At 41.2% G+C, this 16818-nt stretch overlaps 1 protein-coding gene across 8 annotated transcripts in view; it reads left to right on the top strand.

The window, feature by feature from the left end:
• Window positions 1–16818, top strand: part of LOC112309556 (collagen alpha-4(VI) chain) — a 131944-nt gene that overhangs the window by 90605 nt on the left and 24521 nt on the right. For 7 of the 8 annotated variants that reach the window (XM_053930296.1, XM_053930292.1, XM_053930294.1 and 4 more), the window contains 11 exons: window positions 110–163; window positions 282–317; window positions 4931–4993; window positions 6776–6838; window positions 7871–7933; window positions 8469–8531; window positions 10898–10948; window positions 13394–13429; window positions 13532–13594; window positions 14874–14936; window positions 16051–16086. In XM_053930296.1, coding sequence (XP_053786271.1) covers window positions 110–163; window positions 282–317; window positions 4931–4993; window positions 6776–6838; window positions 7871–7933; window positions 8469–8531; window positions 10898–10948; window positions 13394–13429; window positions 13532–13594; window positions 14874–14936; window positions 16051–16086 — 591 coding nt within the window. The remainder of the gene's footprint in view (window positions 1–109; window positions 164–281; window positions 318–4930; window positions 4994–6775; window positions 6839–7870; window positions 7934–8468; window positions 8532–10897; window positions 10949–13393; window positions 13430–13531; window positions 13595–14873; window positions 14937–16050; window positions 16087–16818) is intronic. The other variant, XM_053930298.1, reaches the window with a different exon arrangement.

Here is a 16818-nt window from a genome sequence, read left to right as displayed (position 1 = left end):
CAGTCACATGTGGCTACAGGCTTCTGTTTTGGATAGTCCATGCCTAGAGAAGAAATGCAAAAGTATGTAGATATCTAAACTGGTCTTCCCTTTACCTTTTACTTTTCAGGGAAGTTCTGGTTACAATGGACCTCAGGGGGTAACCGGAAATGTTGGCCCACAGGTAGGTGTAACTGCTCACGGGGGGCACATTTCACCTGCTTTTGTGGAAGAGGGAGGTTGGGTGGGGTGAAAATTGGCTGTTCTCTTCTCTAAGGTCTACATTTCCCTTCTACTTTTAGGGGTCAAGAGGAAGACAAGGTCTGCCAGGATTGAAGGTCAGTGCTTTCTGGAAGAGGTGCTCCTTGTTGCACGTTGATGGCACTTCAGATAGTTCTGTCTGAGGTCAAGGGAAGCACTGGTTGGGCTGTCTGAGGTTGCCTGAGGATCACTGGGAAATTTCCCCAGGGATCTTTTTTCATGAAGGAGGGAAGGTTTATGTGGTTCCTCTCTGCACCCTGTCCAGCGGCCATATATAACATTTCATTTAGATGGGAAAAATGCGAGTACCTTAAATAATAGCTTTATCTCCAAAATGATGATTTTTCCATTTAAAGAAGACTTCCTAAGGGTACATAAGGGAATGTCGTAGTCACTAACCAAAGGGAAAAGTTTGAGTTTTACTATTTCCAAAGGGAGAATGACGTGACTTGAGGGTGGGATGGGGTGATATCTGTGGTGAAAATCATATTTTTCTAAGCATTTGTCTAGCACCAGTCTCTGCATTAGACTTTTACTTACATCTCATGTAAACCTGCCGACAGCCCTAGGAGTTATGAGCACCCTGGGTTACTTTTGATGGATAAGAGAGGAAATAGAAGTTTAGCAAAATGAAGTTACTTGTCAGAAGCTGCATAGCTAATAATCGGTGGAGATGGGATTCAGATCCAAAGATCAGAATGCTCTTGGAAATATGAGTTAAATGTATTGGAAGACTTATCTCTAACATAGTCTGGTCACACTCTGCTGGTATTATTTTTTCTAATGTTCTCATGATTTTAGGATGGAAGAGTCAGAGATCGACTTACAGCAATTCTGAACCTGGGGATGAGTGAATGGGTGTGTGTGTGTGTGTGTGTGTGTTGGCCCAGGAGCTACGTACAAAAAGAAAATGGGACTTATATGTCTTCAAACCAACAATACTGAAAAAGCATGGATATTGAGAAATCCCAAGTCTCAAAAATCCAGACAAATTTTGTTGGTATTAAGGAACTATTATTTCTTAAAACCAAAAATGTTGAAAAACCATGGCTATGGAGAAATCCCAAGTTTCAAAAATCCAAAACAAGTTTTGTTGGCACTAAGTAAAATACCATTTCTTAAACAATGTTAGGATTTGAAATAAATTCTTAGATAACTTTCGTGCTATGAATTCTTCACACTGGTAAAATAAATAATGTCCTGAAATATCATTTTACCTGCCTTTACTTGTGTGGCTCAGTGGGTTGGGTGATGTCCCACTGACTGATTCCCAGTCAGGGCAGAAACCTGAGCTGGGGGCCAGGTCCCTAGTTGGGGGCACGCGAGAGGCAACGGATCGATGTTCTTCTCATATCAATGTTTCTTTCCCTCTCTTTCTCTCTCCCTCTCCCTCTCTCTAAAGAAAATAAATAAATACATTTTTAAAAAAAGAAATTACATTTTATCCCACTGTTTTTTATCCCCTAGAAGGTAGAAAAGAATAAACTACAACTGACCAAGCAAAGTTTTAGAGAAATGTAGTGGCTTGAGGCAGTGGAATGAATTTTCTACTCTTGAATTATTTAATTCTTTGTAATACTATATGCAGTTTCTCTACATGCCCGTGAACAGGGGGTCCTCTGCTCACTTGTTCCTGGTTGTTCCCTATGTTACTCCATCTCCTAGGTCTTTCTTTTTTCTTTCATTTACATCAGAGCCAAGCCTGTGCATAAGTTTAGAGTCCCCTTGCGCTCTCAAGCTAATGAGGGAAAATATTTCCTTACCCATTCTTTCCCCTTGGTGTCCCTGAATCCCAGAACTTCAGGAGAACCCGCTTTCATGTCTGTGGGCTTTTCCTTATGGTATTGTTGCCTTTTCCCTAAATGGCATGCCTACTTTGCTTTTTGTCGGTTTTCAGTTTGGGGTGTTTTTCTATTGATTTGTTTCTTTCTTTTTTTCTCTGTTGATTGGAGTTTAGACCTGGATTCACCCAGTGTGTTCCTGAATCAGAACATGTTCCCCTCCAGGCTCTCACTGTGTGCTCATTTGTCTGTCTTATTTTCACAGCTAGACCCTGACCAAGAATTCTGTAAGCCCTTAAAGTTTTTATAGTCAAGAGTAAAGAAAATTTTGTTTTTCTAACCTGCTTCCTCTAGATCTCTATGTTTTACCTTAAACGAATGTGCTGTTATGACACATTTATTATAGAATAAATGCATTGGTTTTGCAGTGTATGGCCATGAGCCAGTTCCTAGCCCAGATTCTTGTTCAGGCTGCGCTTTAGGTTACAATGTATCGTGAGCCTGTACTTTCTTGTTGATGGAGCCTTCTGAATGTTTTTTTTTCCTCCATTTTATATGGTAAACCTTGCTGGGTACAAGATTAGTTCTAAAAGGCTTTTCTTTTCTTTCATTCCTTTTAAAAGTTTTGCATCGCCTTTCCCACCCATCTCCCTACCCCCACCCCTCAGGCAACCGTCAGTTTGTTCTCTGTATCTAAAGGTCTGTTTCTGTTTGGTTTGGTTTTGTTCGATTTCCTGCTGTGGGGGATAAAGACTTTTCTTAACCTGTCCATCTCCTTCTCCATGTAGTGTCCCCACACTCATGCTTGCAGTAAACTTACTTCCTCTACTCTTGGTCAGCTCAGTTCATGGTTTCCAGGGTAACTGGGTAAACGTTATTTACATCTGTAAAACTGTTGGAGTCGCCCTTTCTCCCCAAAGTTGCCCTTGCTTTGTGTTCTATGAGTGTATCATTGGTTAATCGTGAAACTCTTTCACAAGACAGCTAACCTCCCAATATATTCAAACGTGTCAGGTTTGTTTTTCTTGGATGGCTTCTTCCCGGGCCCTCCCTGTGCCCTCCTGCTCTAGTCCCGAAGGATTGCTCCCTAGACCTCCGTGTAGTTGTCTCACTGGGACCGACTGCAGAGCAGCAACCTCTCATTTTGGAAGCAGAGAGAAATGTGTGCAAACTGCTGTTTCTGATAGGAGGCCTCTCCCTTTAATACATTGAAATCTTGTTGGATCCCTATAGTTGTTTGCCTTTTCCTATTAAAGCTTTGACTTTTTTTTTTAACACATGGGATTTGTAGACTCTAGGGTGAACTGGGTTTATTCAATATATCAGTAGTTTTCTAGATAACCACATATTGGAGCATCGGTTAAGTAGACTCGTCTATGTTTCTGAGACTATAACCTGCTTACGGTGAGCCAGTACTACTGGAAGAGTGTAGCTTACAGAGGTGCTGAGCTCTAAATTACATTTCCTGCGCCTTGGAACATGTGTCTCATTACTGTCTATAAAAAGAGATATTCTGGCTTTTGTAAGATGCCTAATGAAATGGAAATCTAAATGAGATTTTATTTATGGAAAAACTTGTATTATGGCAAACAAATCAATGCATAGATTATTTTGGCAATAATTTGTGTTTCCTTTACTTGTATATGTAATTATCATAATGCATATATACTATTTTATATTCTGCTTTTCTATGTTTCCAAACCTTCCTATTACCACTTTAATACATGGTACCTTATTCTGTTAAAGAACAATGATTTACTAAACAACTTGGTAATTTCTGTTTCGTTACTTATCACGTCAGTGATGTAAAGAGAAACTGTATCTTAGGTTTTTTGTTTTGTTCTTGTTTTTGCTTTGCTTAAATGGTTTCCTGATATAAATGTACAGACACGGAATTATAGTTCAGGAGCCTGGGCTTTGCCATCGAGAGCCACGTTGTTTTCAGAAAGGTTGCATTATGAGTGTCACTAACGCAATGTGCAACTTAGACAACATTCCACAGCCGGTTTCCGAATTTCTAGCTGCATGCCTTTGAAAACAGGTTCATACTGATAACCCTAGAAACCAACTCTAGGAGAATAGAATAATGTAACAGTATGATTAGTAGAAGTGCTTCCCATTTGTCAGAATAGTTTTAAAAACTTAAGAAGCACATGTAATTGATCCACATATTGATTCCTTCTTAGTTTAAGAGTTTTTTCTTTCTGTAAATCTGAATAATCAATCAGTAGCCTAGTCAACATGAGAAAGGAGACAGAATAATTCAAAACATGGGCATTAGCCTCAATCTTGGAAAATGTACCTTCTCTGTAGAACTGAAAATATTAATTTGAGGGAGAAATTAAATCAGTTATCAGGTGAATCATTTTAAGACTCACCCTTTGCCTAGGGAGCTGTTAATGCTCTAAGAACCTATAGGGTTTTAAAGCCAGCTTTCTGCTATTTCTCTATGTGCTTTTGGGCCTTTGTTCTGGAATGTCCCAGTTGTTGCTGTGCTCAGCCTCTGCGTTTCTTCACATGGGATAAGGGTCCTTAACAGCAGTAAGAATTTGGTCCACATTCCTTAAAAGGAATGGATGGGCTTTTAGTAACCAGTTACTATGTTAAATGGGAGTGTGAGTAGTTTAAACAAAGCGTTTTTGCTTCCATCACTAGCTGAGGCATTGGAAGGAAATGCAGAAAGCCTAGGAAAGACAGTAAGAATCTGGTCTTACATTTCCCCACATGGGTGGGACTCCCGCCCCCATTCCTCTCCAGCTCCATGTCTTAAAGAGCACTGAGCATAGACAATGAAATGGTTTTTGTCTTTCTCTTGTGCCTTTCAGGCTACGTCTTGTAGGGAAGGCTGCCTTCAGTCGGAACTAAAGATGCTTGGAGAACTACTCACTAAACCTTACTCATTTTGACAGGGTGTGCGTGGAGAATCTGGCGAACGTGGTTACCAAGGAGAACCTGGGCATCCAGGCTCACAGGTTGTATCGGTGAACTTGTTTCTAGGGCTAAAGGATATTTGTTTAAAATTTCAACTTAGATTCTTTGATAGGGATTTAACATATATCAGAGTGACCTTGGCTACCTCCTTTCCAGGGCCTCCCAAAGCAAATTACATAACTCTCTTCTGGGCAGGTTAAACCCCTATAGCAATATTTATTGAACTCTTACTATGTCCTAGATATGGCCCTAAGCACTTGTCATAACTCATTAAATTCTTCAGTTGGGGGGGTTGTTATCCCCATTTTACAGGGGAGAAATGGGGGTGATAGAGAGGTTAGGTACATTGACCAAGCTCACACAGCTAGTCAGTTAGTGACAGGGACGAGCTTCCGACTCAGGCAGCATAGTTATAAATCTATGCTTTTAATTACTGCCCACTCAAATTACTCAAATTACATTTAATTCATCAAAATTGTATTTAATTTGGCAGGAAAAAAATCAGCAACCTGTTTATGAAGTACCTATCACACGCAGGGCACTGTGCCAATAGGCCTGGGACATTCAGACCATCAAGGCAAGGAACTTGCCTTCAAGGAGTTCAATCCAGTAGAGTCTTGCAAGCTATTCTGTGATAACTGGGCATTTAAACTTCCGGTCAGTCCTTTTGGAATCTTCTAAGCATAACCCAAATCTGTCATTCTGGATTACTCTCTACATCTTTCTTCTAAAAGCCAAATTATTTCCAAGTGTCCTCAAATGGGAAGAACTTTAAAGCAACCTTGACTCACGCTCCTTAACTTTGAAGATCCTATGAGTGCCAGAAGATAATTCGAGAAGATGTCTGCTTTTTTTTCCCACTTGACAAAGATACTAAAGAAAGACATGGGCAATCAATGTGTAATGATAGATTGTATACTTTGTGATAGAAAGGAGTACCTGAACATGGGGGGGGGGGAACTGAGAGATGCGTTTTTGCCTTTTTTTTCGATCACTGGCTTAATGCAAATTTGGGCGTCCCGCTGCTGTGGGGCCCTGGCCTTCTCCTATACGTTCACCTTGCTCTACTGCTGAGTGCGGGGGAGAGGCTGTGCGGGAGCCACGAGCAGGATAATCGATAAAACCTCTCCTTAATTTTCACTCCCCACTGGCATGTGGGTGTGATTCAGTACCCACACAGATGATTCAATATCTCACACGGGAGTCTAGAAGCTATAATCAATGCTTCTAATAGGAAAGCATTTCTCAGAAAAGCTGGAAAAAATTAAAGTGTCAGACATCGGTAAAGTAAAATAGATTGGGGAGAAGACAAACAGCTCTGCAGCACAGTGCCCAGTGAGATTAGGCCCCTTAAGTGTACCTCTGGTTCTTGATAAAGTCAGAACACAATTTCTTGTTTAGCCCTTGTATATATAAGGAAAAGGCTGATTTTTTTTTCTTTTCAGAAAAGCTCACTCACTATCCTTGTAGCTTCTCTTATTCCCCTTTTAATATCTAAACTGAGTTGGGCGAATTGAAATATAAAAGCAATGTTCTCAAACTTTAGTGCTCATCAGATTCAGCTGAAGAGATGGTTAAAAATACAGATGCTGAGGACTCACACCCTGCGCTTCAGACGGAAAGAGTCTGCAGTGAGTGTGCTGGGGGAGCTTCAGGGCGTAGGTGCTGCTTGACTGACATGCGATAACTGACACAGTGCTGGGCCAGACACCTTAATTTGTGCTTCCATCAGCATCCAAGATGATTTTGTGGTTATGTGGAAAATACTGTAATTATGTATCTCTATACAAATTGGTTGAATTGTAATTTTATTTTTGGGCCAGGGACCAAGAGGAAGGCAAGGACCACCAGGAACTTCTGGACAAAAGGGCTTACTGGGTGCTCGGGTAGGTATGGAAAACTAAAGTTGCAACACAGCTGCGCATTAAGAATGGCCAGTTCATGCACCTGGGTGTTCCCAGACAAATAACATAAAGCCTCAGTGTTTTCTTCTGGGATCTGTGGGTGTCAGGAGTCTCTAGAAATAGCTGATTTGATGCAGTAGACATCGGTCATCAGATATGTGCCCCCTTCTACTCTAAGTATATTGTGGGACTCGAATCATCAATGAGATTGGGGTTGAGTCTCAGGGCTGTGTAACATAAGCTCACACTTACCTGTGGAGCAAGAAAAAACAGTATAAAAGGGGACTAAGTGGTTAATTTACTCCTCACAAACACATAAAGGAGCATTACTATGCCAATTTTATAGATGTGGAAACTGAGACTCAAAGGGATTAAATTACTTGTCATCTGCAAAGTCAAGGCTGAACTGGCCTCTCACTTGGGTCTTTCTAGTGCTTGTTCTACAAGTCAGCCAATATCCTGGTGGTGCAGAGAAGGTTCAGACCAGACTGAGGCAGATGACTGGAGTGGCTTCCCAAGGAAGGGGCCTTTGCGATACCTTAAACCTGAGCAGCATGGTTTAAGTTGGGGATGAGAATATCTGGAGACTCCAAACAGCAGCTCCAGGATGGCCTAAGCCCTTGTTCTGTCCTCGTTCACTCACGGTCAGGAGTTTTCTGGCCCCGAACTGATTGTATTATTTTCATTCTCATTTGATAATATTTTCTGTTGGGAAGGGTGAAAGTCCAGTCGTTTGTCTTCCTGACCTCTTACTCAAATCAAACTCCCCCTCTAGTAGCCAGAAGATTCCTTCAGTTCTTGGTATGTGGGAGACATGGCCTCTTGCACAGCACACTTTACTCCCCCAGATGTTAAATGTGTTTATTATGCTTTTTCTATGTTGGAGGATAAAATTAGTTGTATTAAAGGTGATTCATGAGCATACTACCAGTTCAAGACCATTTCAATAATAACAAGAGTCAGATGGTTAACTTTGTGGCCCTTTAGGTGATTTTGGGCATGGTCTTTTTGCAGGGGAATCGTGGGCCTCCAGGGCCAAGTGGTTCAAGAGGAAAAGCTGGACCAAGAGGAATGAAGGTAAATGTCGGAGAATACACTCTTGATTGCAACTTGGGTTTTCCTGTGTGAACCTCTCCTTATGTGATCATTTCCTGCATGAGTTTCTGATACGGTTGGTGATGATGTTGACTGCCCGTTACCTTATAGCTGGATAGGTGGATACAGAGAAGGAAAGACATATAGACAGACATATAGAAAGATGAATAGATGGTCACGTGTATCAAAAGACAAAGATATATCAATAGATAGATAAACATATGCATTCACCAGAAATGCGGATTCGCACCCTCACACCTAGAAAAAGCCATAGCAATATAAAATCCTGTAACCGGTGCTGCATACCTGGTTTTGATCATTTCCAATACCAAAATTTAAAGTATATTTTTAGTTTTTATATTTAACAAAAATCTAGAGGAACATAGTTATCTTAGGTTGTAGGATGATGCCAATGGGACTTGAAAAGAGTGACTGTAAAATTCCTAAGAAAAATGACATAACACTGTATGAAGTCATAGGAGAAAATTAATTTCACCTTTATCCTTTATTATAAAAGGGAGAGCATGGTGTTGCAGGAGAGAGAGGCCCACGGGGTCAGCAAGGACCAAGAGGGCAACCTGTAAGTCTAGTTTCTCTGTTTTGGAATCCTGGTTGAATTTCTTGTTTATTATTTGTTCTTACTTGACATAAAATTCTAATATTCATGATGAATATTTGGGGTAACAAAAATGACATAATAACTAGAGCCATTGTGAATCTCAAGAGTCAAAGATCCTTAAACTAATAAAGAATCCAAAGATGTCTCAGGGCTGGTTTTGCCTTTTCACAGGTTATTGAAGAGGAAGTGCCAGTTAGCCTCTTCCGTTTGACAAAGATGTTTTACAAGTATGTGAGTCTTTTAGGAATACAGAGATGCTCAGTGAAACTTTTTTTTTTTCAGGAAAACAAATAAGATGACCAATCAGGTGCTCTTTTTAAAAAAGATTTTATTTACTTATTTTTAGACAGAGGGGAAAGGAGCGAGAAAGAGAGGAAGGAAACATCAATGTGTGGTTGCCTCTCGCGTGCCCCCAACCAGGGACCTGGCCCGCAACCCAGGCATGTGCCCTGACTGGGAATAGACCTGGTGACCCTTTGGCTCACAGGCCTGTGCTCAATCCATTGAGCCACACCAGCCAGGGCCCAGGTGCAAATTTTTAAGGGCATGGATTTGATTATCCAGAGCAAAGAAATAATCTTTGAAGACCAAGGATCATAAAAGGTTTACTTCAACAGATAACTCTTCCAATGACAGGGCTATGCATTTTTACCTTAGTCATTGCTTTGAATGCAAGAGCACATTAGTTTTTTTATGACTATTTTCAATTTAACACCTTATTGGAATGAGCTTTATGATACAGAGTAGTGTTGACTTTCCTGCAACTCATATTCCTTAGATTTCTCTCATCAGCAGTAGGAAGGACCTGTGTCTGTTTTGCACTCAGCACTGAAATTGCATTTGTTCGCCGGGAGAGAAAATAAATGCAGGCCTAAGAAGCTTAACCTTAAATGCAGCAAGGGAAAAAATAGAACAAGACTGCTGTCAAATGAAATGTAGGGCAAACGATGTTTTGAATCTACACTCAATTCAGATGATGAAGTTAACACTGTTTGACTTTATTAAAATATCCTGATTTAAAATAATGCAAAGCTTGTTCCTATTGACCTATTTTGGGGAAAGATAGAGCTGGGGAGCAATGCCTTTCTTGAACGTGTTGTTACAGGAATGTTGGAGGGTGTAGGACATCTCCAAACTATACAGTGTGAGTCTCTGGGGCTCCAGAAGCTGAAGGCTCTGAATGTCCTTCAGCAGAGAGAAGCTGGAGTGACAGCAAAGGAACCTCATGTGCATCCTTTCCCCCCAAATAACTCATTTTTGCCAATCTTCGTCTTATTTTCTAATATTTTAAACTTTACTGCTTAGCCATAAAAATGATCTTTGTGGCTTAAAATTTAAAATTTTCTTCTCAGTTGATGTAATTGATTTAGGCATAGTCTTTGTCCATTCAGCACAAAGTATCTAAAAGGTTCTGAATTCGCTCTTTATCAGGAAGCTCACTGTCTGCGTGTACAGATGCTGAGATCCCGGAGGTATCATCAACACTTTCATAATTATTATCATCAGCACCACCTCCATTTCCACCACCACTACCTCCACCACCACCAACACCATTACCACGACCAATATCACCACCACCACCATCACCGTCCCAACCACTCTCTTACAAAACATTATCACCATTACCGCCACTGTCAGCGGCCAAATAATGACCCCTTACCAAGTGCTTTCTCTGTGCCTGGCACTGTGTGAAGGACTTCCCATGCACAATCTCATTTACCCTTCCAACCGTACTAGGTAGATGATATTATTATCCCCACTTAACAGGTGAGGAAACCGAAGCTTAGAGAGGTTGAGTAACTTGCCTCAGGTTACTCATACAACCAGTGTTAAAGTGGAATAAAAATTGAGGTCTGTCTGGATTTATAGCTAATAGACATATTTATTAAACCACATTGCTTCTATCCCATTCTTTCCCCCCAACGTCTGTCTACTGATTTACCAATTCTGGAATTACTTCCATCGTTCCTTTACCCTACAAGGAAAGCAGGTTTGCCCAAGGAAAGCTTTGTACAAGTGATTGGGCTTCCTGCACCCGTGGTGTCACCTTGCTGAGGGACAGAATCTTGCTGAAGAGGAGATTAAAAATTAAGGAGAATACCCAAAACTTATTTATGTCATGGTCTTTAAAAACTTTAAACCCTATTCTCTCCTTATCCTTTAAAGTTATTTGAATGTTTATCCTACGAAGCTGGGATAAACCTCCAGCAAGCCCCTTCTGTCTTCCCACCTCCTTGCACTACTGATTTTTCCAAGGGTTCAGATAATATTATCAACCAAGTGATGATCTGGATGACTCTACAATTCACCTTGTGTCATTTTCTTAGGGTCTTTTTGGTCCCGATGGATATGGACATCCAGGAAGACAAGGAAGAAAGGTGAGGTTTACCTTACAGAGTATTCTGGATGAAAGACTATAGCTTTTATTTTATTTTACTAGAATAAGAGTTACCACCAAAGTGGCATGCCAGGAATGGTTTCTACATGCTGTTTATGACATATGGTAGCTGTCAGAGTTCCCTCCTTAAAAAATAAAAGCTGGTTTCGTCACTCCATTATTTAAAAATCAAACTCCTTACCTCATCTTCTTCCTACCCAGCTATTCCTACCCCAACCCTGGGCATCCAGGCTCTTTCCCAACTCCCTGCCTTTGCGAATGCTCTTGCCTTTGTTTGGGATGCCCTTCCCCATCTCCCTCCTTTGGACAATTTTTCCTCATTTTCTAAAACTAACTCAGACTCCAACTTCTCCTTGTGGAAGACAGAATTTGGTTCGTCCTGTATCCTGTGTTCCCAAAGCACATTGCTCATATTTCTACAGTAGTCCCTTTCCACTGATGTTATATTTCATTTAGTCCTGTGTATTTGTCTACCTCCAGTTTGTGAACTGGATAGCCGGATTGCATCTTACTCATTTTGTATTGCTGGAACACAACCTGGCACAGAATAGGTTCTTAATAAGTATATTTAAATATTTCCACTCCCATAAGAAGCTGGTATTTTAACATGTAGTTAGTTAATGGGTTCCTGACAGAGGATTTGAAGTGTAGAAGTCACATGGTCCTTGTTGAGCTAATCAAAGGTCGGTAGCTGCAGTTATTCTTGGTGCTTTAGCTTGCAAGTTACAGTTTTTGCTTCACAAAAGCAGAAATTACTGGGATGTTTGGTGATGCTCAGCTACTTAACTATGTCAGAACTCTGGGCTGGCTTCTCTGCAGTTCTCTTCTTTCCCCTGTGGCTCTTTCTTGAGCAGGAAAATGCCCCAAATATAGTGATCCCTTAGTAGATCTCTGCGGAATGATGAACAGTGTGGGCCCACGGCAATCATCTAGCTTAGCCTTGTTGATTTACAGATAAGAAAGTTGAGACTTAGAGACATGCAGTAACTTGCCTGTGGTCACAGAGCTACTTAGAGACAGAGCTAGTCAGAGGCAGAGCCGTGTGTGGAAACTAGTTCATGGGAGTCTCATCTGGCAAATTAAGTCTTTCTCCTCCAGGGGAGAGTTTGCATGGCAGGAGATTCTGGGTAGAATTCAGATGGGCATGTTTTGAGCCACGTTACCCACCCCCCCAACCTAAACACAAGGGCAGTCTATGCTTACTGTGATATACTTAGCACCGTGGAGCATGCGGATTCACTCCCCATTTGCATGAATTTTTCCTAGCAAGTCATCATGGTCTCACTTTAAATGGCCCCTATTGCTGCTTGGCCAGCAGACTACATTTTCCTAGTCTGTTCACTCTCTTCTCTGAGTGATCTGTTTCGCACTGTCCCCCCTCCACAGATCATTCCCAGTGTAAACAGAGGTAGGGATATTTCTCATCTAAAAAAAAACAAACCCAAACCAACAGCAAAACCCTGACTTAACTACACACTTTCATGGCCCCATTTCTCTCTGGCAACTCTTGGGAGAAGTAGGTCCATACACATGGTTCTTACTCAGGGGTGATTTTATACCCCTGGGGGACATTTGGCGATGCCTGGAGGTCCTTTGGTTGTCATAGCTTGGGAAGGGGATGCTGCAGTGTTTTTTTTGTTTTGTTTTGTTATGTTTTTAACATGTTCTCTCTCTGTCTGGAATGTTCTTCTCCCAGATATCTGCTTGCCCTGCTTCCTCAATTTATGCTGAACTTTGCTAAAATGCCACCTTTCCCAAAAGGCTTTTTCTGATCACCTTATATAAAATATATACCCCCATCCACCCAAGTCATTCTTTATCCCTTAATCCCCTCTCTGGAACCGCATTTATCTCCTCCTGATGTATTACACATCTCTTCCTTACTAGTGGGTGCGTCCCAAGATAACAGCAGTCTTTGTTCTGTTCACGGCTTAATTCCCAGTGCTTAGAAAAGTGCCCAACACATAGTGAGTGCTAAATAAATATTTGTTGAATGAAACATTGCTTTGTAGTGTTCCTTTGATCTGACCATGAAGACCTGCTTCCCAACAGTCAACTTGGTGCTTCTTCCCTTGGTTTCCATTGGGTCAGACCTCTGGTTATTTAAACTGATAGGTACAAATGCTTAAGAAGGCAGTTTCATTACACAATGTATCAAGGAGGGGTAGGAATTTGTAAAAATCATTTGCAAGTTGTTTCACGATGAATTATAGAAATAAAAAATGGACACTTGGGAGTACCTCAAGATAACTTTTGATATAGTTGTTTTTTCTGGCACATGTTTTTAGTCTTTTCCTCTAAAGTTACAGTTTCTTCTTTTTTTTTTGAGGATTACCAAAAAAAAAAAAAAAAGAGAGAGAGAGAAAGAAAGAAAAGACTTACTCACATGATGTTAAACAATCTCCTCTCTCATTTCTGACACTAGGGTGGACCTGGATTTCCTGGCTATCCTGGCACAAAAGTAAGAGGATACTTTCTGGGCCTGACAGCTGTATGTAGCACGTCTCATTTGTTTGAACCTATTTTTCTTTACATTCAAGATTATGCTTTTGATTCTATTAAGGGAGAAGCTGGTGACCCAGGCCACCAAGGAGAGAAGGGGGCAAAGGGAATCAGAGGGAAGAGGGTAAGAATGAAAGGGATTTCCCAAGACCTATGAAGGCTTACATCCTGACACTCTACTCACGGGAGCCTATTTCCATGGGGCTGATGGACTTCTTAGCAGGAAGCCCATGTCCTCCTCAGACAGGCTCATTCCACACCCCCGCCTTGGCTACCTCACTTCCGCTTAAATCCATTCTCATTCATCTTCTGAATGCAAACACAGCTCCCCAAATCGTAACAACAGAAAATCCAAGTTAGAGTTTTGGCTGAGCAATATCAACCTTTAAAAAAATAAGTTTGGAGGCACCGCTGTCTTTTGTAAGCCTAGATATCATGTGGAAGGGTATTGTTTTAGCTGCAGAGCAAATATTGCTGTTTCTCTGAGCTTTTTCCAAGCCTTACCTTTTTCTTAGCTTTTTTAGGACTACATACTCAAGAATGTGGCTGCCATCTTGGTAGACTTTGAGTCCTATTTTCCATGCTTTATAGAGTCTACCATTGAAAATACTTCTTCAGGTTCTGAAGATTCAATCTTGAAGGGGCACAGTCACTGGAAGCTCTTTTTGGAAAGAGTAACCCCGTGTATATCTAAAACCTTGGTAGTATTTAGCTGGTAGGGAGCAGGGCCTTCTGGGAAAAAAACACGTACAAGTGTTCAGTGAAAAAAAGAGGAAAGGAAAATGAATGTATATTTTCTACGAACTCAATAATTGGTATTTTCATACACTGGCAAGGACATAAAGGAAATTTTGATCTATGTCTCACTTGGCTTGCTGCTGGCTGATATTGATTGCCCTGCTCAGCTAAACTTATCTCTCTGGTTTCAAATTTTAAAAAAAGATAAAACATCAGTTACATGCAGATGGTGGTGAGCAGTGAATCCATGATTAGCATATACCTTTTCTCACGCCCCAAAGACCAGAAGGTGGTGGAGGAGCTTTACTTTTCTCTTGATGCCAGGCGCTCAGTGCACACTCTGCATTCATTGAATCATGTGACCTGGAGGGTCAACTGAATATGACATCCTTTAAGGCAGTTTGGAAGTGTGTGTTTGTGTGCATGTCTACATGTTGGCTGGAATGAGGTTTTTGGGGGGCTGGATTTAGACGGTGCCCATAAAGAGAACTCTTCTCTTTCTAGTCTCTGTGTGTCATTCCAGCAATCACAGTTCACAAACTAACCACTCTGTGGAAGACTCGCTCTACCTTAGATACAATGACAGTTTGATATGTCAGAGCAATGGCTTTAATTGAGTTATATTCAAGGGGGGAAGCTTATTCCTTTGGTCTGGTGATTTTTAGGGTAATGCTGGCCTTCCAGGGTTTGTTGGAACTCCAGGTGACCGAGGCCCTCCAGGACCACAGGTAACACGGACTCTTCTCCTTTCTCTCATTTTCATCCTTTGTGTAAAAATGCATAAAGATCTGACAAGAGGCATCTCTAAGAAGAAATGAACATTTGGGACACACAAGGGGATCTGTATAGGGAATAGGTCAAATTTGCTTTACGTTTGCTTCACGTCCTTACAGAGTACATTTCTTTAACATAAGTGTTGTACTTGAAGCGGGGGAAGGCATCAGAGTGGATGGAGATGTATAAATCTGTCTACATACATAAAATAATACATAATACTCCCTGGGGATTGAGTTTATCAATGTAAACAAGGTAAGCAACAATATTTATGCCAAAACTAGAAAGAAACCCTAACAAAATAGGACATTTATATCATCTTAACTGAGTTGACAATGTTGCAAGCCCACAAATGTTTTTTAAATTCTCTGGAAGGTTATTTGGTGTGAAAGGAAAGACTTGGGGTTATTGTCACTGTGTCGCATGGCTCATCCTAGGAGGCTAGCTGTCATTTCACGAGGATGGCACAGTGGGTTGAACCTGGTGGTTTCTCTGGAGTGTTGGGCTTACTGGAGCAGTACAACAAAGTCAGAGAATCAAAAATCCTAGAAAGACCACCCATGCTCATTTTGCAGATGAGAAAACAAGATTGAGAAGATTATAATGGCCTGCCCAAGTTCATAAATTACTGCCTTGTGGAGTCTAAATACGGCATCTCTATTCTGAAAGATCCAGGGAAGATTTCTGTGGGTCTAGGGCAGAGATAGGGTGGTGGTGGGTGGACAGAGGAGAAAGGAATGGGGAGGACTGGGCTCTCCTTTAGAACTGCCTACAAATGGCCCTGAGATTCTTGAATGGCCTTTTCCTGAATTTTGTCCTAAACTGTGGCTTTGTCTCAAAATGGCTTGGTCTTCTAAAAGTTATGTACCATCTACCTAGGCATCCTGGACTCCAAGGTCTGGCACACACCTCCTAGGCACTCTGACCTCCTTCCTTAAGGGGTCAGAAAGAGCTCCAGGGCCAGGAGGTGGTCCATGAGCTGTGGCGAACTTTACCATAACTTCATGCCAACTCAGGAGTATCGGACCTCAGAATTTTGCATTTTAAACCTGTTTCTGTTCTTTGCAGGGCATCAAGGGCCCCAAAGGCCTGGCAGATATGACGGTGGGTGAAGGTTTGAATTCTAAACTTTATTCATTTCAGAACACAAAGCTTTCCACTTTGACAAAATAGAAATCTATGAATATTCTTTAGTTTTGCCTCTTAAAATTTTGTTGATACTTTAAGCTTATAGGATAGACTTTGAAATGTTATAACCAAGTCAAATAAAAAAAGTAGAATACTATTTTAGATCCTGGAGGGAATCTGGGTGTTTCTGAGCAGTACTAGTTGACGTGAAAGGAAAGACTGAGGCCACTCCCCTATGCAGTACGCCTTTTTTGTAAAGTTCAAAAATACGCTTATAAAGTATTTATAAGCCAACGCACAGGACACGGTCCAGGCCTTCGTGCCTCATGGCACACCTGAAAACAGTCTCAAAAGTTAGGATGGTTTTTCATCTTCCAAGTACAGAAATACTATTGTGGGTCGGGGGAAGGAAGTAGGCACAACTGAGGAGCAAGAAGTGGTGGGTGGAGGGGAAAACAGAACAGAGAGAAGGGAACAAAGCAGAACTCTAGGGGAGGTGTTAGGAGTCCTGTCTTGGCAGCCATTCTAAAGAAGTGTACAAGGAATTGCTAATACAGAGATCCAAAAAGTGAAGGCACTTCTCCACCTTCTGTGCTGAGATCCCTGGGTTTAAACTTCTTCAAAATCATATTTGATTCCTTTGCTTTGTAAAGGCAGATAAAGAAGATAAAAGAATTCCCCTTATTTATCTAGCTCTAACAATATGGG

Source organism: Desmodus rotundus, chromosome 8 (assembly GCF_022682495.2).
Source record: "Desmodus rotundus isolate HL8 chromosome 8, HLdesRot8A.1, whole genome shotgun sequence".
Classification (NCBI taxonomy): Eukaryota; Metazoa; Chordata; class Mammalia; order Chiroptera; family Phyllostomidae; genus Desmodus; species Desmodus rotundus.
The sequence above is the reverse complement of the archived record's forward strand: the minus strand, read 5'-3'. Positions and strand labels throughout refer to the sequence as shown.